This window comes from Protomyctophum bolini (assembly GCF_963924005.1).
Source record: "Protomyctophum bolini genome assembly, chromosome: 5".
In the NCBI taxonomy this organism is placed as follows: domain Eukaryota; kingdom Metazoa; phylum Chordata; class Actinopteri; order Myctophiformes; family Myctophidae; genus Protomyctophum; species Protomyctophum bolini.
Genome location: NC_137866.1, coordinates 25,963,923 through 25,986,884, shown reverse-complemented (window position 1 = coordinate 25,986,884; position 22,962 = coordinate 25,963,923). Strand labels below are relative to the sequence as shown.

The 22,962-nt window shown below is 42.6% G+C and overlaps 1 protein-coding gene across 1 annotated transcript; it reads left to right on the top strand.

Annotated features, from left to right (window-relative positions):
• The first annotated feature begins 18,236 nt into the window (after positions 1-18,236).
• nsun5 (NOP2/Sun RNA methyltransferase 5) lies at positions 18,237-22,962 on the top strand. The gene is made up of 4 exons (XM_080763417.1): positions 18,237-19,445; positions 19,534-19,741; positions 20,193-20,357; positions 20,710-22,962. Exons 1-4 carry the CDS (start codon positions 18,521-18,523, stop codon positions 20,915-20,917), a joined length of 1,506 nt encoding a protein of 501 aa, XP_080619543.1. The 5' UTR covers positions 18,237-18,520; the 3' UTR covers positions 20,918-22,962.

Sequence of the window (22,962 nt, the reverse complement as noted above, 5' to 3'; positions counted from 1 at the left end):
AGCCTACCATGCAGCCAGCAGACAAAATAACAGGATAATCTCTATATTGGTATGTTCATCTCAACTGCACAACTCTTCAATAAATACAGCAAAACTGAGCTCTACGACTGGACATACATCATTCATATTTCTGTGTGCACTGCTGCGTATGATCACTTCCACCACCTGTGAAGTAATGGGCAACAAAATCTGAAGGGAAGGATTGCCATTACATTCTGTAAGAACGTGGTCTACTAAGAGTGATAAGGACTTCAAAGGACATCAAAAGAGCCACAAATGGACAGACATTGTTTGTTTCACTGCCAATGCTGATTGTCAGGTGATTGGACACACCTGCAGGCTACAGCTCTGCTGGGGTGAGTTGAGGCTGTGAATTCAAGAGCAACATGTCTAGTGGTGATGGAGATGCTCGGCCACAAGATGGCAACATTGAACCTGAAAAGGAAAAAAGAGTTGTCAAACTTACAGCTAAAGGCTTGGAAATGGAGGTTGCTAAGTATCAAAAGGCAAGAGGCAGTTAAAAAGGCTGTCAAAGTAAGAGAATCAATGAAGGAGCTCATGAACTCAAATGACTATTTGGAGGCTGTAAAAGGTCATTTGGATGAATTAATTCATTTATGTGGTGAAGCAAGAGCAGATCATTTATCTCTGGTGGGTTTACAAATACCTGCGGAGGAATTCGAGAGGCAGAATCAGTGGTTTCAACCTAACATTGACATGAGGGTTTCATGCATGATGTACACAAATGGCTATCAGAAGTGAAACAGCCAATTCCACATGTCACTGTAACTGTTGATACTGAGCCATACATACCTGTCACCCAAGAAAATGAATCTCAAATGCACACTACTGTTGAAAATGAATCTCAAATGCATACTACTGTTGAAAATGTCACTGTTGGAAATGAACCACCAATAACATACATTCCTGATGAAAGTGAAAACATGAGTGTTGTCAATTCTGATGATGTTGGACCCGATGACAGTGTGTCAAATACAGCTAGATTTAAATCCACACGCAAATCCACCACATCCAAAGCATCGTCATCGACATCATCTGCTCTCATTATTGCCCAGGCTGAAAAGGCTTCTCTGATGGAATGGCTGCCTTGGAAAAGAAACATCAGATTGAAGCACAGCAAAGAATGCAACAGGAGCAATTCACAAAGCAACAGGAGCAATTCACAAAGCAACAAGAACAACTCAGAATGCAAAAAGAGAAACTGGAGATGGAGACAAAACTGGCAGCAGCCAAAGCAAAGGCCCAGGTACTGGAAACCATGGGATCAAGAAAAGCATCAAGAATATCAATAGGGATGCACTCAGAGGAGCCAGGAGCGGCTGCTGCTGTTACTCCAAGGAAATTAACAACTTCATTAAATCCAAACACATTCATACCAGATCAAACGACCCAACAAAAGGGAAAAGTGTCAATGGAAACGAAGCCTCCCCCACAGCCACAGGTTGTAAGGCCAAAGGAAAAGGCAAAAACTGACACAACTCATTACACAACTCCATTATTGCAATACTCTCTCCCCAGGCAAATTCCATTATTGCAACACCCTCTCCTCAGTCGAAATATGCAAACTAAAAACATACCGGGTCAAATGAAAACAGGGGTTCAAGGTCAAACTGTATGTACTTCACCTACTGTTACAAATGTTGTCAATCAAGGTGATATTTCCAATGTGTTACAAAGACAGAATGACATCACGGCCCTATTGGTCAAACTGAATCTGTATTCCACTTTGCCACAAAGAGACATTCCGGTTTATGAGGGAGATCCATTGCAATATCAAGGTTTATCAGGGCATTTGAGAGGGCAATTGAGAAAAAGACAGATGATTATGGTGACTGTCTACACTTTTTGGAGCAATATACAAGAGGGCATCCAAAAAATCTTGTCCGCAGCTGCCAACATCTGCCTCCGTCACAAGGCTACCCAAGAGCAAAGCATTTGCTCAAAGAGCATTTTGGAAATGAGAATAAGATTGCCACGGCATATATGGAAAAGGCTTTTGCCTGGGCAACAATCAAATCAGAGGATGCAAAAGGGTTGGAACATTTTCTCTATTCCTCCGAGGTTTCTGCAATGCTAGAATCTATCCTACATGGACGAGATGAATGTGACTTCCAACATGAGGACCATTCTTTTGAAACTGCCATACAAACTGAGAGACATATGGAGGAACAGGGCCTGCATGTGAGCTAAAAGAGGGAGGTCATCGGCCAATGTTTCCTGATTTTCATCGAAAGACAAGTGATGATAATGTCTGACCCACTTTTTGGAAACATCCAGGACCCTAAGCAGACTTCAACTGTCAAAACCTCAACCACTGTTAAATCAAAAGAAAGGTCAAGTCCAAGAAGCAGTTTTGCAACAACAGTAACACCCATAACAGCTGTGGAGTCAAATGGAGAGAGACTGAATGCATCCATCAGTCACAACTCATGTCTGTTCTGCAAAAGAAGTGGCCATACATTGGAATGGTGTCCTCAAATCATGGAAAAGAGCCACAGGGAGAAAATAGATTTCCTAAAACAAAATGGAATCTGTTTTGGCTGCTTAAAAAGAGGACACTTATCGAAATTTTGCAGAGGTCGTCTAACTTGTGACACATGCAAACTGAAACATCCTGACATACTTCACATTCAACAAGGAGAACAACAACCGACACATAAATCAAATGAAAGCAAGACTGTCATCTCACCGCACACATGTGGTACCTGTTCAAGTGAAGAGCCACAAGGGAGACACAGTTTTGCAAACCTACGCATTTTTGGATCAAGGCAGCACCTCTACATTCTGCACTGAAAACCTAATGAAAAGGCTCAAGATGGCAGGACAGAAAACAAACGTACTCCTCCGAACGATGAATCAGGTGAAGCCTGAGTCTAGCTATCATATCACTATTTTGGAAATAGAAAGGATGGATTCGGATGACTTTCTTCAACTGCCTGATGTGTTCACACACGCAACCATGCCTGTCTCACAACACAACATTCCAAAACAAAAAGACTTGTCTCACTGGCCATATTTAAACCATATCACACTACCTGAAATAGACTCATGGCATTGACCTCCTCATCGGCACAAACGCTTCAAAACTACTGGAACCCTGGGAGGTGGTTAATAGCCAAGCAGATGGACCATACGCAGTGAGGACCCTATTGGGGTGGGTCATCTATGGTCCACTAAGAGGAGACGACACCATCAGGGATGAGAATGGCTGCCCTGCTGTTGCTGTCAATAGAATATCTATTCTAAACCTGGAAGAGTTACTTGTCAAACAGTACAATCAAGATTTCAGTGAAAGAGCCAGTAATGAAACGGAGGAAATGTCAAGAGAAGAGGCCAAATTCCTTGATATTATAAACCACTCAGCAAAAATTTAAGATGGACATTACTGCCTAAACTTACCTTTCAAACAAGAAGATCCCATCATGCCAAATAACCGTTGTATTGCAGAGCAACGCATCCAGAGCCTGAAACGCAAGTTCAACAAAGATGAGAAGTTCCATGATGAATACACATCTTTCCTCACAGACATGATTAACAGTGGCTACGCTGAATTGGTGCCAGTGGACCAGCTGAATCGAAGTGATGGAAGACTCTGGTATATCCCACATCATGGTGTGCATCACTCAAAGAAAGGCACCTTGAGAGTGGTCTTTGACTGTGGAGCAGTCTTTAAAGGAACATCACTTAACTTTCAACTGCTTCAGGGTCCCGATCTGACTAACTCACTTATTGGAGTCCTCACCAGATTCACTGAATATCCTGAATCAGCAGAAAATCCAGAATGCTATGCTTCAGCAAGGGATAAAGTGGAGCTTTAACCCCCCAGCAGGATCCCATCACGGCGGTGTTTGGGAACGACTGATCCGCATGGTACGAAGTGTACTCCGTTCTGTTCTTAATCAACAAGTGCTTGATGATGAAGGATTGCAAACTTTAATGTGTGAAGTAGAGGCAATTTTAAATGATCGACCCATCACCAAGTCTTCGGACGACCCAATGGACCTGGAAGCGCTGACCCCAAATCATCTTCTTTTATTGAAAACGCAGCCAATATTGCCACCTGGACTCTTTGTGAAAGAGGATCTGTACATCAAACGTAGATGGAAACAAGTACAATACATGGCAGATCTCTTTTGGAAACGATGGACAAAAGAGTACTTACCATCAATCCAAGAACGGCAAAAATGGTCAGCTGAAAGGAGAAGTTTTGCCCCCGGTGACATTGTGGTGGTGGTAGATCCCACTGCACCACGAGGCGCCTGGTTACTGGGGAGAATATTGGAGACCATTCCTGATTCAAAAGGTCTTGTACACACAGTTCGACTCAAGACCAAAAGCAACATCTTGGAGAGACCGATAACAAAGATATGTCTGCTCCAAGAGAATGAAAACTAAAGAGACTGATGTTCAAAGAAGATTGAATGAATTTACTTTATTTCTTTTGAAATTGTGAAAAAAAAATGTAAATGTAAATTTGAATATGACTCCTTATATGATTATTAATTGTTACCCTTGAAACAATTAGGGGCCGGTGTGTAGGAGCCATTAGAAGAGAGGCATTATTTGTATTATTATTACCAGTATTATTTTTGACCACCTGGTGGCGGGCTTGAGAAACACAGCACATAGAAGGTGACCACTTATAAAGGTGACACAGGGGCACTAGGGAGGAACTAGACACAGGGTATGGTGGGAGCACACCGTTCTTACCAGCCTACCATGCAGCCAGCAGACAAAATAACAGCATAATCTCTATATTGGTATGTTCATCTCAACTGCACAACTCTTCAATAAATACAGCAAAACTGAGCTCTACGACTGGACATCCATCATTCATATTTCTGTGTGCACTGCTGCGTACGATCACTTCCACCACCTGTGAAGTAATGGGCAACAAAATCTGAAGGGAAGGATTGCCATTACAACTTTAATGTATAGCCTTTAAAAAATGAGATGTGGATAATATACAGTATATATATTGTGTGAATATGGACAATAACATTGTAAGAACACAGAAGAAAGTAAAAGAGCAACTGTAAAAGATTCCAACAGGATATTCAATTTCCACAACAAACAAATAATCTCAGTCTAGAGTGTGATGAAAGCCTAGAGTAAAGGAAGAGAGAGTGACAGTCACGCAGCCAGCACAGTGGCACAGATCACTGACATCCACTGAAGCAACAAATTAAGGTTGTGTTAGTACATAGGAAACTTGTCAATAGATCAAACAGTTCTCAAAACATTTACATGTTCTTTTTGACGAAAGCTTAATTATGTGTAAAATAGAAACAACAAATCACCAGAGCTTCCTGATGTCTCAGCCGGTGACCATTGTGCTCTGAGTCACAAAGTCATTGTGAATCCAAAATGTCTGTGTGTGTGTGTGTGTGTGCGTGCCTGCCTGCGTGCCTGCCTGCGTGCCTGCGTGTGTTTAATGTGTCAACAAACTGGGCTGTACTCATCCAACAACAGTGTAACAAGAAAATGCTACAGTAATGGAATTTCTGTACCTAATAACAAACAGTAAAATACTTCAGTGTCAAGTCTTGTGCTTTTATATAAACTAGGAATATGATACTATAATGCTACGTCCAGCTATGTACAAAACATAGGTGTAGTTTTTATTATGTGTGTTAAGAGGAAAGCTATGTTAACCTTATGTAGCCTATAGTGCATTTGTATATTTAGGCCTACATGATTTTCATGGACAGGATCTCGAGGCAAAGTCGTGGCGGAGAGGGTATATGGCTCGGTGAGCTATAAGGGTTGCTTCACTGCTTTTTGCAGATGATGTGGCCCTGATGGCACCATCGGTCCAAGACCTTCAGCTCTCACTGGACCGGTTCGCAGTTGAGTGTACAGCGGCTGGGATGAGGATCAGCATCTCCAAATCTGAGGCCATGGTTCTCAGCAGGAAACCAATGGATTGTGCAGTCCAGGTAGGGAATGAGACATCACCCCGGGTGAAGGAATTGTACGAGTGAGCGGAGGCCGGAGAATCTGAGCAGCAGTATTGCAGTCGCTGTACCGCACGGTTGTGACGAAAAGAGAGCTGAGCCAGAAGGCAAAGCTCTCTGTCAACCGAGCAATCTTTGTTCCTACTCTCACCTATGGTCATGAAGTGTGGGTAATGACGAAAGAATAAGGTCATGAATACAAGTGGCCGAAATGACTTTTCTTCGACAGGTGGCTGGCATCTCCCTTAGAGATAGGGTGAGAAGTTCAGTCACACGAGAGAGACTCGGGGTAGAGTCACTGCTTCTTCGCCTGGAAGGCACAGATGGAGGGATCACATCGATTCACTGGCATTAAAACGCCTCGGAATCCCCCAGGAGGAAGTTATAATGTTGCTCTGGAGAGAGAAGTCTGGAGCTCTCGGGTAAAGCTGATGCCCCTGCGACCTGACTACGGATAAGCGGTTGAAGATGGATGGATGGATGAATCATGGATGGAGGCCTACATCATCCCTTGGTGTTCTGTTCAGTATGTGAGTTTAAATGCAATTTAAATTTTAATAGTTACTTAGGTAACTTTTACGTCATGTTCCCTAGAAAAAAACAATAAACATTATAATGCAGACCAGGAATATTCTCACGGCTGTCCTCACACTCGTACTTATATTGACACTCAATATAGGTCAGATAGCTCAAGCTCAGATAGGCCATTAGGCCTATTATGAGAGAAAATATATAGAGATTGGTGATTGGTCAATCACGTACTACCCCAAAAGGATTTTAATAATAACAATAACAAAGGCCATTTTTTACATGTCAAACCCTCTAGTTTGACATGTCATATGCTACTTAAAGCATGATGAAATTTTGATGTTTTTGCCTTATACAGGATGTTAATGGTAGTCTACTGTTACATATACATATTATGCTAATTACTCAAATTGCTCAACGTGCAACTTTTAGCAACCAAGCTTAATCTCATCTTCTAAGCCTATAGATGACATTTGAATCATAAATGTTTATACTAATCACCATTTTTGCCTGGGTTCATGAACATTCCAGTAGACTACAAATAAACCTAGGCCTACGATCCAGGGATAATCTTATTGTTGACCAGGAGAGGGCAGAAATAGTCTACAATGCTTACAGAGCTTCAGAGTTCGACATGTGGACAGAGGAGCCTGGATTCGAACCGCCGACCCGGCCAGGGATCATTGGACGACCTGCTCTGCCTCCTGAGCCACAGCCGCCCTCTGGGCACTTACAATTTACAATTTATGCATTTAGCAGACGCTCTTGATCCAGAGCGACTTACATTTAAGCAAAAACAAAGCATGTCATACATCACATAAAATAAATCATGAATCGTGTATAAGCTAAGAACGTAACAGTGGAGTATCTATGTCAACTACTATACTGTCTATATTATATATTATACAATATACATGTGTACTATAAAGTGCTATGACTACATAAAATGCACTTAAAGAAGGCAAAAAAAAACCTAACACACACATTCAACCTGACATTCTAACAGAGGTGGAGGGTCTCGTTAATTGTTTTTATTGGCCGATGGGTTTTCAGAATCATCCTGACTGGACTAATCTGAGAACACATGGTCAAAAAATAAAGGAAAAACAGCGCCCTCTTTTCCTTGCAACAGTTGACCTAACCATTAATACCTCACCGCTAGGGGCACTGTAACTGTAAAAAAGTCAACAGTCAGTCAGTTATAGTCAGTTAGTTAGAAAAACGTTTCACTTGTGAGCATCCTATGGTGAGCATGTAACCGTCAGTCAGTGCAGCTGACTAGTTAGCTTAACTTTCTAAGTGAAAAGAATGTATAGCCGCACACTCATAGCTGCCGTTTTAATGAGGCTTGAGGACACAGAGACACCAACGTACGTTTCGGACAGATAATACTGCCTTCTTCAGGGTGAACTTTCCCGTTGGCTGGCACCTCACAAGGACCGGTTAGGTGTGCTGTGCATCCTTTTGCTTATAGCTTGACTTTCTAGCCACACTGATGTGTAAGACAAAGTAATATTGTCTGCTTTTATTAGATAAACATGGCTTAATCACAATTAAGTTAGCGTTGGTTTTGATGTCTTAAATGTTTTAGTTTTGTTTGATACTCTGCTGTGTAGTACTAGTTAGTTAGTTAGTTACCCCCCCCCCCCCCCCCCCACACACACACACACACACACACACACACACACACACACACATTTTGTGTATTTTGATGTTAATGATACAGTTGCTTATATCTAAAATCATCATTTGTATGGCTTTTGAAGTTTTATTCTGTTCTTTGTGCTAATGTGCTCTGTCTTTGTTTAATTGATCAATATGTTAAAACATGTTTGAACTTACACACCCTTATATCTCTGTTTTGCAGTATGGAATTGGATGGAGATGACAACCTAGCTGCACATTGACACAGATTCCAATTATTCAGCAGACATGAAAGTTAAATGGACATCAAAAGAGGTGAGTCCTTCAGAATCATTATAACAGACACATGGATATTTACATTTTAAAGGTAGTGTAAGTCCTTCTTGGTTCCCAAACGTTTTTATGTCAAGGACCCCCAAATTGACACTCATTAGCCTGCAGACCCCCATTTGAAAATATATGCCAAGGACCCCCATAAGAGAAGATTTTTTAATTTCCAGGGCCCCCGGTTTCACCTGAATTAGGTTACGGACGCCTATTTAATGGCATTTCTATCTTTGGGACTGCAGTGTATATTGTAAAATCACTGTTAATTTAACTCTGAGAGTGTACAAATGGAACCAAATGGACCCTGAAATGCCCCCAATAAAGAAGCCAGGTTGAAAGCAGTTAAACATCAGCTGTACTAATGCAGATACAAAAGAAGTGGGCAAAGTGCACTGTTTCATTCAAATTTAGTGGGAAATAAAGTAGCAAATATCTGCTCTTGAGCAGGATATACCAATTAAAATGGACAAACAATAATGTTGCAATGACTGTAACACTGTAATAATTGTTCCTAACACTGCCAACATATTTTGTGCTGTGTTTTTGCTGCTACAGGGGAGAACAGACATGCAGTGTATAAGCAGATGTAGGAAGCGACTGGACTCTGACGTGAAGGGGAGGTGGACGAAGGAGGAAGATGATGAGGTGAAGCATGAAACAATTAAACTGATTCAGAGAAAAAAGGTCAAATACTATTTACAAATATATCCTAGTGATTGTCTTAATCCTAATCCGAATTAGCAACAACATTTGCCAGGTAGGTTTAAACATAATATTATTTCGTGAGATCGGGTGTATTACATTGAATAATGATAGACTTGTGTTGTGAAATATCTACACAGTAATTCTCAAAAGTATAGATGAAGGTGAAGCTGGAAAGTATCAAACGTATGGAGAAGGAGGAGACACTTGCTGGTTCAAGAGTTTTATTTAAATAAGAGTCATAGCAACGTTTCGGCCTTTCGGCCTTCTTCAGGCATAGTTTGAGAATAGGCTGACATTTTCATTAAATATACAACAGTAGGTTTAGGCTACCAATCAAATTGCATATAGTAATCATTCATCAGATAGCAGCTGTGAAAAACCCAGTCATGTGACTTAAGGTGCAGTACTTCTGTAGAACATTCCTAGTATATTATTGAAAGTTAAAATCAATAATTAAATGACAATATATTTTATATGGATTACAATTACAGCATAACATTTAATAATAGTTTGTCATTCAGCCCTTTCGGGTGGAGGATTTGTAATGTGTGTATCCAGTAAGCCTCAGGTTGTTTGAGAAGGACATTATGGTTACCACCTCTTGCTGGTATAGTTTGACTTGTTCAATACCAATAAAGCAAAAAGTGGAGATCATTAAGGTCATTAAAATGAATGGCAACAGGATATTCACGGTCATTTCTTGGAATATAACTCTTACATTCTCTGTTTTAACTGTCTAGTAGTTTTGCCGATATATGCTAAACCACAGGGACATCTGATCATATACCACATAGGTTGAAACACAATAATAACACATCATAATTATAATGCTGTTAATCCTGAACTTCTTGCCAGTATGGGGGTGATTAAAAGAGGACGTCTTGTGTGTATTGCCACACCAGGCACAATGGCCCTGTGGCAGAGGACTCAATAAGGTCTGTCTGAGTGAAACCTTAGGGGACTGAAAGTCAGAGTGTACAAGCTGGTCTTTTTTAAGTTTTTTCCTCGTTTAAAAGAAAACAGGGGAAGGTACTTAAACAATGACGATAATTCAGGGTCAGAGGTTGAAAAACAGAATAGTTGCAATACTCCAGTGTGTGTGTGTGTGTGTGTGTGTGTGTGTGTGTGTGTGTGTGTGTGTGTGTGTGTGTGTGTGTGTGTGCGTGCGTGCGTGCGTGCGTGCGTGTGTGTGTGCGTGCGTGCGTGTGCTTTCGTTACCAGTACCTCTTGCCGTTTTGTGGAAGTGGTGGTGTTCTTCCGTGCTCACCTGGTGTCCATTGCAGATTAAAACCCATTTAACATAATATGTGTTTGTGCTTCCTACACTCAGTTGATTGAACACGTTCGAAAATACGGCCCAAAACTTTGGACTACTATCGGTGCTCACCTCAAGGGCAGGTTGGGGAAACAATGCCGTGAACGCTGGCATAACCAGCTAGATCCGTTGATCAGAAGAGAAACCTGGACCGAGGAAGAAGATTTGATCATCTACCAGGCAAATGCCACCCTGGGCAACCGGTGGGCTGAGATCTCCAAGCTGCTTCCTGGAAGGTGGGTTGGCTTGCACAGGTTTTGCACAGGGAAACAATAAACACCAGATATTTTGATGCAATACTCATGTCCTGGAAAATAAGTAGTTATCCTGGAAGATATTTTATGTATAAAACTACTTATTAGGTTTTTCCGCCAGGCAAGAGTCAGGAGGGGTATGTGTGTGCAATATCTTCTTTTTTATCTGCCTCCTGGAGACAGGACCTCCCGGGTCTTGACTTGATCATGTGACTATATAGAATGGATAATGTGTATCGATTTGCGTGATGTTTGGACAAAATCCGTAGGAGTAAAAAAATAACAGTGCTAGAGATTAGTTGTACATTGACAGACACACACACGGACGGACAGACGGGGCAAAATATAAAAAAAACATCACAAAGCAATGTGAGGGTGTTTAAAGGGCAGGGTTGATCGGAGGAGGAACAAGTGACCAAGGATGATGCTTGAATATATGAAGAAGACATTTTCTAATAATGGTCATTCTCAATCCCCTATGCATGCAGGACACATAATTCTATAAAGAACCACTGGAACTCTAGCATCAGACGTAAGGCTGAGTTGGGAGCCTACAAGGACGTGGCAATTCCTCTGGATAATGATCAGTCTGGGCAGGAAGAGGTATGCTATCCAGAGACAACCAAGATTAGCTTTAGCTGGACAAATGGCATTTCATGGTTTCTTTTCACTAGTCGGAAGAAACACACCATTGGGAAGGTTTAAGGGATTTATTGACAGTAAAGAAATGAAGGAATGAATGAAATTGGTGTGTAGGTTCCAGGGGGGGTCGCCGACCCTGAGGTCTTTAGGGAGGAGGTTGTATGGCGTGCCCCCAGCAGGAACCTGAGAAATGGGAAAAGTAGGGGAGAAGAGTGTTTTGTTTTGATAGTTTGTTCCACTTTGGCAAAGTGAATGTAGTATTTCTAGTACCGATAAGCTCCTTTGAGGGGAGTAGGGAAAGGAGCTACTATGGAGGTGAAAAGGGAGGGGGTGGGATGTGAGAAGCCTGTAGGAAGGTGGCTAGTGTGCGACACAGCGAGGCAGGCGAAACATGGAACGAGTCGTCACAAACCAAATCACTGCCCCATACATATCAGGCTCCACTTCTGCAGGCTGTGGAGCTACATTCACTTGTGGGTGAAAGCCCTACCAACAGACAGTACGTCTGTCTGTAGTAGTGGAGGGCGGAGAGTGGTGTCAAGGGCAGGGTCAATGTGTGTTTCTCCGCCTCCTGAACATCTGTTGTTCCAACTCCATTTAATCTACAGTAGTGAGATGCATGCATATGATAATTATGTGACAAACATTACAGTCCCATTGATAATGAATGGAGAATTTTACGTCATAGTGTCTGAGCAAATCGGCTCTGTGTCTATTTTATGTCATGATGATGTACAATGATAAGAGCGTCCCTCACTTGATACATGTGTGTTTTTTGAGGGGCGCTAGCCCCTCCTATATACAGCTTTTGTCCACACACGTCTCATATTTACCATTAGCAATGAAAGGAGAAATTAGGTCAAATGTTAGGAGGCAACAGGCATTCTGATTGGTCAGTATGAGATGATGCGTGATGATGTACGATGATAAGAGCGCCCCTCACTTCACATGGGTGTGATTTTGACAGTGTGTTACAACATGGTGCCACTCTGCCGGATTTGACACAACCATAATGTCTCATTGTGATGTTTACAATGCTGTATTATGCTTTGTTGGGCTGGTCTGTTTTTACAGGTGGACGTAAGATGTGATGACAATAAGCCAGAAGCTCCAGTAGTGGTAAGATAACATAATGTTTTGAGGGGCGCTAGCCCCTCCTATATTCAGCTATAGTGTTGATTTTTGTCCTAACACAAACATTAAATGCCATTGACAATGAATGGAGAATTTATGGCATACATTTTTTTACTTTCACTTCACACGGGTGTGATTTTTCCATTTCATTAAATGAAAATCGGCATCTCCCTCTATCCCTCAGTCTCTCTCTCATACACATTTTTCTCTCTCCCTCATCCCACAGGCAAAAACAAACATGATGTTACTGCTTTGCCTTTATTCTTTCCCCATAGATCAAGAAGAAGAGCAAAAAGAAGCCACAGAAAAAAATCAAACAGAAGATCAAGATCAAGAGGGAGAAGAGCAAAAAGGAGCCACAGAAAATAATCAAACAGAAGGCGGTGATCACTCCTCCTCAGACCTTAGAGATCACCTATCACAGTCCTGCCTCCAGCACCAGCCCTGCTGTTGCACTGCAGGGAACTCAGCCAGAGATCCAGATGAAGCTGACTGATGCAGCCCTGAGAATGATAGCTGAGGACATGATGCCCCTCAGGTGACTGTTCAGGTCTGAGTTATACTTGGGTGCACATGGTGTCGTGCACTTTAAATGGTGCACGATATGGCACTAAACTAAAGCTCAAGTTCGCAGTATAACTCGGCTAACGTTATGAGCTAACTGGAGCTACACAGTGATTGAACCAACAAAAGCACGTCGGAAACGAACGTGCCGCGAGGTTGTCACAGAGAAACATACAAAATGAAAACGAAAAAATAATAGCGAAAAACAAAAAAATGGGGGGACAGATGCACAACGGAGAGCGCTTGTTTCACCTGGCAGTTAATGATACGTGCGTCACTCTTGTTTAATCAGAGTTATTTGTTTTCACAAAATACACGTAGAAAAGGGACAGTACAACAGAAGACCAGAAAAACAAGAACAGGAGAAAAAAGAAAAGAAAGACAAAGAACACACGTCTGATTGATTATATGTATGTTTAAATTACACACACACACCAAACCCAGCGACCAGGGGGCAAAGTTCAATAAAAAAAAAATATATATATTTTTTCCCCCCAGATATTTCTTAAAACAAATATGAAAGCACAATGCCAAACTGAATGTGATTACAGAATTATCAAATATGTTTGATGTTGTGTAACAAAAACTATATATTAGGCTCGGCTTTCATCAGCATTGCACACAGAGAGTGGAGACTTGATGAACTACATCTGGCTATGCTAATCTGACTAACAGCAATGGACTTCTTTCACAGCATTGTGGAAGGTGTGGGCTTCAGGTCCTTCATGTCCACCATCTGCCCCCAGTATAACAAGCTGTCCCAGCGCACTGTGGGCCTACGTCTCTATGATGATGTGGAGAAGAACGTCAAGCCCCAGCTCATCCGAGACCTCAAAGCCTGTCTGGCAGTCACAGACGGGCAGGCTTTCATCCACGTCACCTATGACTTTTGGGCAGGGGGCAGAGCAGGTGTTCTCTCCCGTACGATGGAAGACCCCATTGTCTCCGTGCAGCTCCACTTTGTGGATGACAAGTGGCAAATCCGCCAGCCCATTGTGGCTTACCGCCACGTCACCCACAAGACCCTGAGCAAAGGCGTAGCTCAGGAGCTGGAGGGTGCACTGTTGAGCTACGGCCTCTTTCCACACAACGTCGGCTACATTCTTACAAGCCGGGCTAAGGAGGCCGTGCTGGCCAACGACATATTCTGCAACTATAAGATCATGTGCTCCTCGTCTCAGAGGGGGGATCCCGGCGGAGAGGAGATGGAGGTGTTCTTGGAGGATCGGGTGCAGGCCTCCGGCGATGAGGAGACAGAGCTGTCGCCATTTGCAGAGCTGCAGATCGGTACCAGTGCCCACTGCGTGGCCAACATGCTACAGCTGGTCATCAAGGAGGCACTGAAGAACTCTCCGGTGGTGGACAACTTGCTCTTTCAGGTCCACAATGTTGTGGCCTTCTTCAGGAATAGCGCCTACTGGAGTGAGGTGAGAAAGGACATGCTGTCCAAAAAGTGTATAGAGACATATTGTAGCATTGAACAAAATGTAATCTGGTTGACAGATTCATATAGAATTTCATATGAAAAGAAGATGCAAGAGAGTTGATCATCTTTTATGAGGTCATTTTGGTGTTGAAGACAAAACATTTTGTCTGCAAGTATAAATGCCTCAAGTCTTTGCACTCACAAGCTTGTATCTGTTTTATGTCATCCAGATACTGCTGCAGCAGTGCGGCTTGGCGCTGTGCCCACCTACCCAAAACCATTGTTGGAACTCCATGATGTTGTCCATGAAGCGGATGGTGCAGGAGTCAGTCTGGAAAGCCATCATAACCCTGCTGGCAGTGGCACGCGCTGAGGCCAGGGACTCAACCTTCGACCCGCCTCTGGTGAATGTCAAGCGTGAACAGGTGGTCGACATTCTGGGTCTCCTAATTCCATTTGAGGAAGTAATCCAGGTAAACATTTTGTATCAGTGCTGTTGCTATAATGTGTACACTGTGGAAACATTGTTTACAATGTTTACTCTTTGTCGATTGTCGTCCTGACACAGGTCCTGACCCAGGACCCAGGGAATGAAGTCACCTTCTCCTTAATCATTCCCTGTCTTATTGGCCTGGATAAGATCCTGGAGAAGCGTACCACTACCTACACCCACTTCTCCAAGGCCCTGCGCACAGGCCTCCACACCAACTTCCAGTCCATGATCACCCAGAGGGATATAATTCTGGCCACTCTGTTCGATCCCAGGATCAAACTCAAGGTACTCCCCACTGTTGGTTAAAGCCACTTGAATGTTAATCCGTGAATACCTTTTCTGTGGTGTCAAAGTGAGGTGGCTTAAATACAATAGTTTTTGTAATTTATTTATATTTAAAACCTCTTATAACACAAATTTGACACTAATGACATGGGCTTCCATTTCCTTTCAGCCATTCTCTGACACCAAAGAGGAAGGAGAGACATTGTTCCTAAAAGCTCCATCCAAGTTCCAGGCCCGCTCGATGGCGGAGGCCGCACTGGGAAGCCAGGGAACCTCAGCTTCTACTGTGGAGACCATCAAGGAGCACACAGATGTAATTGTAACGACAATGGGGGAGCAGGCAGTTGCAGAGACCATCAAGGAGCAGGCAGTTGTGAAGGCAATGGAGGAGCAGGCAATTGTTGAGACCATCGAAGAGCAGGCAGTTGCGGAGGCAATGGGGGAGCAGGCAGTTGTGCAGACAATGGGGGAGCAGGCAGTTGTGCAGACAATGGGGGAGCAGACAGTTGTGCAGACAATGGGGGAGCAGACAGTTGTGCAGACAATGGGGGAGCAGGCAGTTGTGCAGACAATGGGGGAGCAGACAGTTGTGCAGACAATGGGGGAGCAGACAGTTGTGCAGACAATGGGGGAGCAGACAGTTGTGCAGGCAATGGGGGAGCAGGCAGTTGTGCAGACAATGGGGGAGCAGGCAGTTGTGCAGACAATGGGGGAGCAGACAGTTGTGCAGACAATGGGGGAGCAGACAGTTGTGCAGGCAATGGGGGAGCAGACAGTTGTGCAGACAATGGGGGAGCAGGCAGTTGCGGAGGCCATCGAGGGGCAGGTGGTTATGGGTGTGAACAACGAGCAGGAGAGCAATGAATCCTGCGACAGCAATGACCTCAAGCGCAAGACCATTTTTTTGCTACGAATTGGCCTCCAGCCACCTGCCAAGAGGATGAAGACCTTGACTGAACTGGAGCAGTATCTGGCCGAGCCAGAGTTGGCCAGTGATAGCTCCAGCTTGTTGTATTGGAGTAGCGCTCGTCGTTTCCCCAAGCTTCAGGACATGGCCAGGAGGTTGCTAGCCATACCGGCGACCTCGGGGGGTTTTGAGCGGCTCTACCCGATGGCCGCATGCATCGTCAAGGCCAAGAAGAGCCATCTGCTCCCTCACACAACCGAGAGGCTTTTGCTCTACAGGGATGCAGTGGGAAGACAGGAAAGAAGCCCAACAGTGTCATCAAAATGTGAATGGTGATGTCACATCATAAGCTGTCTTCCAGTTATAGAACTTGAGTAAAACGTATGGAGATACTTTTTGATGTCCTCATAAGTATGTGTGATGCTTTAAGGTTCCTCTTGAAGAAATGCTATTTGCAGTATAATACTTTTATATTGATCAATTATAAATGTTTTTTAGAGTTTCCAGAGGAAAATTTAAAAAAACTGCGAAAAATTACAAAATTGCCAAAGGACACATAAAGCAAACAATGAAGCAAAGTATTTGGAATGAAAGACATAAACCATGTCAACAATGCCGACCTGTGTTTTACTTTACCTAAAGAAAGTAGTTTAAACATTATCTGCTAGAGTTCTTGGCACTAAGATATCCTGTTGGATGTCTCCGTTTATTTAAATGTTTTACTCATTGGCTGGATGTATTGTTACTCTGTGGGAGTAACCAGTGCTGTAACTTCCACTGTGCACCTTGAATTTACAGTATAATGTTATAGGGTTTATTATGCTATTGTATTTCTTGCTCACCTGCGGTGTACCTCATGGCTGCTACGCCTAGCCTAAGTTATGACCTGCTGATAAACACACCAACATTCCCAGGATTCTTATTCATTCATTATAAACCGTCAATTCTAGCTAAGCTAGGAACTGGCATAATGTTCAGTCATGTACCTGTAATGGCTGGAGATAAAACTGTATGGTTTTGTTGTTTTTTTCCCCATCGATCCACACTTTTGTGTTATGGATATATAATATTCACTACTTTTACTGTACTGTGTAATTTACTCCATGTGCAAGTAATGCTTTTGGACCTTTAAAAATAAGAGATTACTTTTAATGAGGCAAATATTGAGCCTTGGAATGTATTAAAAAACAGTTACCTCTGATTAATGGTGAATATTGTCAACCTGATGTTTATCAGTTGTCTGTGGTATATGCATACCATAACAGTTATGTATAGTTTAACCTAAATATAAAACGTGGTAAGCATAAAATGTAAGCACCTTCACATGAAAAGGACTATAGCTATAGTTCTGCAAAACAGTTTTGTAATTTGTTTTTTTCTATGTCCAAAAAGCTACGTTTTTTTCCTATATTGTTTTGTTGTCCTCTTTGTTCTGTGACTGTGTCTCTACTAAAAAGCAATTATCACCCTCAAATTGCACCTTTCTAAACTCATTTTATTGTATATATGGAACATAGCCTAAAATTGCACCTTCTTAAACTAAACTGTGTTGTAGGCTATATGGAACATAATTACTGTGAAGCTGTTCACAAAAATGTTTACCTAACTTTGCTACTACAGGGAAAACATGCACAAATTGCACATATGTTACTATTTTTCTAGCACTCTTTATTCTATCCCTTTAATTGTTTGCTGTGTTTTAATATTATATAACTATATATTTAGTTGTTTGAATATTATGCTATCTATGCCCCTGCATTGTCTGTAAGGAAGCCAAACAAAAATAAGTTTTACTCTTAATCTGTACTCAAGATGTAACATAAACGTTTACACACACACACACACACACACACACACACACACACACACACACACACACACACACACACACACACACAGACACACACACACACACACACACACACACGCACACAATTGGTTGCTAAGATTTACGTCATACTAGGAACGCCTCTATTTGTAATTTTCTTCCGGTGTCATGAGTTGACCCGAAACGTTTCTTCCTGTGCCATGTGTTGTGCATGCACGAGCCATCCTCTTTAGTCATAATCAAATGTGATTTCATTGTAGTTATGAGAAGATCTATAAAGGGAAAGGATAACGTTTTCCACTGTCGGAAATGGATATGCATGGAAGAAGCATAGTAAGTGTAATAAGTTATTAAGGCAGGCATTTAAAATAAAAAATAAAGTAACGTTAGCTGTTAAGGTAAGCTATCCGTTTCGTTTCCAGACATTACTTCCAGTGGTAACGTTTTTACCAATCAGCTGTTAACTTAGAGACGAACACGTTAGAGAACCATGGCACTTTACATGAAAGCTGCCGACGTCCTAGAGAAAGTGGAGGGGAAACAGGGCGCAGTGAAAACCTTAGTTTACGAAAGCAAGTTTCAGAACGTCAAGCAGCTCTTCGCCTTGGTATGCGAGACTCAAAAATATTCATCCATTCTGGGAGAGATCATCGAGTCCACCAAGCTGCTCAAACAAACCAAACTAAGAATACATCTGGCCAAGGTGCTGTTGCATGACCTGCTGATCGGCAAGGGGCTGAAGTGCGGCGGGTCCTTTAAAGTTGTGATGATGAAGCATCGGTGCCGACTCGAGGCAGAACTGGCCCGCATGAAGATAAAACGGAAGGTCAGCAGGAACCAAGACCTGCTCCCCGCCGGCGTCCAGCAATCTCCAGGCGACCAGCTGCCGAGGTACGTGCGTGTAAACACTCTGAAGACGACGGTCGACGATGCCATTGACTACCTGAAGAGGGAAGGTTTCAACTACTTGGGACAGGCCAACAGGATAGGTGATTTGATCCTCAAAGATAAACATTTTGTGATGGACATGCACCTCTCGGATGTGCTGGTCTTCTCACCCAAGACACACTTCCACGACCACTTCCTGTACAAGGCTGGTCACTTCATTCTGCAGGACAAAGCCAGCTGCCTCCCTGCCTATCTCCTCAACCCTCGTCCAGGTTGCCATGTTATCGACGCGTGTGCTGCTCCTGGCAACAAAACCAGCCACCTGGCAGCCATCATGCATAACAAGGGGAAGGTGTTTGCCTTTGATTTGGACGCCAAGCGTATGTCGACCATGTCCACTCTCCTTCTACGTGCTGGCGTCACATGTCAACAACTGGCCAATCAAGACTTCTTGAAGGTAGACCCCGATGGCCCTCTGTATAAAGATGTGGAGTATATTCTACTGGACCCCTCATGCAGTGGATCAGGTAACACAGTGTGTTTAGATCTGTATATTATTTACCCCCATTATTTGCAAAAACGTGATTACAATTATTGTTTTTGTTTTCCCTCCAGGCATGGTGTGTCTACCAGGCGATGACTCCACTGACCAGAAGAAGAAACGGAGTCGTCTGGCTTCTCTGGCGTTGTTCCAGAAGCACTGCCTCAATCACGCCATGAGATTTCCCAGTGTGCAGCGCCTGGTCTATTCCACCTGCTCCATCCACACCCAGGAGAATGAGGAGGTTGTTGCTGAATGTCTGCAAAATAATCCAGGCTTCAGGTAGAGGACAGACACACACATTGACACCACATACCATGACGGACAATTTCTCAAGAGGCAGTGATCTGCGGACAGTCGGTAGTGCTGTCGCCTCACAGCTAGAAGGTCCTGGGTTCGATTCCCGCTGTGGGCCCTCCTCCACGTCATCAGTGCCCATACCCGAGGTGGGGTTGGCGAAGGCGAAAGGGCCTTTCTGTGTGGAGTTTGCATGTTCTCCCCGTGTCCCCTAGGGTAGGTAACCTCACAAAAACATGCAGTAATCCTGGTCTCTGAACTACCTCCCCCTGGCCAGCCGGGGTGCCTGATGGAGGGGAAAGGAACTGGTCGGAAAAGTTAAATTGAAGAATTTCTTAACGATCGATTAATCTATTTAACGATGAACTATTAACATATCGACAGCAACGTCTTTGCTTTTCCAGAACCTGAATCTGTGTCTGTTGTGTTTCTGCAGGTTGGTTCCTGTGCTGCCACAGTGGCCAGAGCGTGGTCTGGAGCCTCTCAAACAATGTCTGCGTGCCTCCACCTCTAAGACCTACACCCATGGTTTCTTTGTTGCTCTGTTGGCAAGACGCAGCAAAGAAGAGACTCAAAATCAGGAGCAAGTCATTGAAATTATGTAAGTATAAAAATCAATCCTCATACTATATCCTCTGCTCTGGGTAGTGATACAAGCCTTAAGTGTGATAAAAATGTATATTAGGAAAGGTTGTAAGTACCGGTAACTACATTTCTTTACTAAGCTGAAGACTACTCTGACGAATGAATCATAATACATCACTGTTGTCAATGTAATTTAGCAAACATCCAATGTTTTTTTTTAATTGATTTCATTAATATGATTTTTGTGACTTTTACCCAGTAAGTTTCACAGACAATTTAAAATAAAATCCAGCCAAATAAATGAATAACACTTAAACTGATGTTGTGAAGTGATTTTGACCATTGACTAATATATCCTTTCTTTACAGAAACCCCATCCCAGAAGGGATGGTTGATATTACAGATGACATTGAGGAGAAGACTGTGACAGCAGCCACAGAGGAGCCCAGCAGCAGTGATGAGGAAATGGTGGGGACAGAGGACCAGTCTGCATCTGTAAAAGGACACACTGTCACCATGGTAACCAAGAAGAAGAGGAAAAGGAGGAAGAAAAAGAAAACCGCCAAAGTGGAGTGAAAGGGATGTTTTTCAAATGTCTCCATGTATGGTCTGAAAGAGAGTATTGCTTGCAGGAGTGTGTTTGTGTATTTCCATAGTATTTTCTATGTAACATTGCTCTAAGATACAATCTATGAGTGATAAAGGATGCAACAATACTAAAGAGGTGTAAATCCATATATTTTGAATTGCACATTACTTGTGCCTTTCATACCCTCTGCCCCACCACACCACAAGCACAAACAACTCCCAAGCTCCTTCAGAAATATGGTATATCCCTGCCTGGAAGATTAGATTGAGGTCACACGTGCGTGCATTTGTCACAGCAGACAGCAAAATAGAATGCATGCCATGTATGCAAATATTTGTGAGAGAGAAAGACAGTTATGTGTAGCATTTGGCTATACTACTGGACAATAGTGGTAATTGCATAATCCAACAAATTAACTATTGACTGTTCAGATTAAATATGTCTGACTGTCTGTTTAGAAAGCAGCTTCAATTCATTTTCATAAGATTTAGGACATTGGCTCCCTCTAGTGGATGAAAGATAGGATTCAGCTGTTTTAACACATCTTTAAAAATACACTAGGCCTATATTACCAAAAGTCAGTGAACACCCTTTCTCGGTCTGAGACTGGGCAGGCTTTATCGTCCAACATTACTTCTGACTTCACTAATACACATTGTGCCTAGACGGACTCATGGAAGCATATTGCAGCAGCAATGTTCCATTTTACTGGTAAAAGGCTATCCCAGAATACAGGTGAATGTTTGCAAATTTCTATATCAATGTCTATGACTTGTTTCTATTTAGCCACAAGACCATTGGTGAGGTCAGACACCGATAGTGTGCAATACTGCAATTAGGCCCGGTTTGCATTTGGTGTTCCATATCATTCCAAAGGTTTTTGATATGGTTAAGTCAGAGCTCTGTGCAGGCCAGTTAAGTTCTTCACTCATCTCTCTCAAAAGACCGAAGCATGTGTTCTGGAACAGGAAACGAACAGCCTCATTGGCTGCATGCAAATGTCAAGAATATCATTGTATGTGTCACATTAACCACATGAACCCTACCATCCCTATTCTAGGCATATCATAGGTGAACATTATGTGAAAATAACTCGTCTACAAGCTCACTGCGTCACATCGAGGCCTTAGATAGGTAGATTTGAAAAAGGAGGGGACCAAGTATAGACCCCTGCGAGAACCTAAAGGCATCTAAGTACTGTATGTAGGGTTTAGGTGGTTAAGATGTACATTCAGTAAGGCACTAATAAATAGAAACACTATAAAGGGACAGTCTTGTCCACTGACTTTGATCATGTACGGTAGTTTAATTCTGTTATACATCTGCCCTCATCTAAAGCTATGGAAGGAATGTTTAAACTCGGACTGTTGCTTGTTCATCTGTTAAGTAGAGTAGAATTTCTTTCTTCAGAAATATCTGAATACTAATCTGATTTCCACAACTGAACTCCACATGCAGCCAATGCATACTGTTACCATAACCTCTGAACTTAAAACGAGATGTTTTTAAACCATGCAATTAAAAGGAATAACTTCAAATGTGTGCAATGGGAAATGGTCTGTGGATTAGGTGAAATTAGAGGTCCGGTGAAGATGAGTCAGAGTCAACACTACCATTTTCCATTACGCATAAACACACCTGTTTCTTTTTGCAAACCAAAACCTTCATATGAAGTAAGTGTGATGCAATGGAAGGCTGGAAATAAGCCACCATTTAACTTAAAAGAGCCTGTGTAATTTTCTCACCTTGCTGTGATTTGATGTGAAAGAGTATAGCCTATAAATGCAGATGACACAATATTACCATTGTTCCTGTCTTGTGTTTGGAACAACTTCTCCCCCAAATCCTAGTTACACCTATAGGCAGGTTTGACAAATAGCAAAAATAGCCAACAACACATTGTGTACTTGTAGACCTGCTTTTCTCATTTTTATTTGTAGCCAACACTAATTTAATTGTTTTATTTGTTATATATTTTACTCAAAATAGGGGGGTGCCAGGGTTGATTAAGGGTTGTGAATTGGGTGACAGA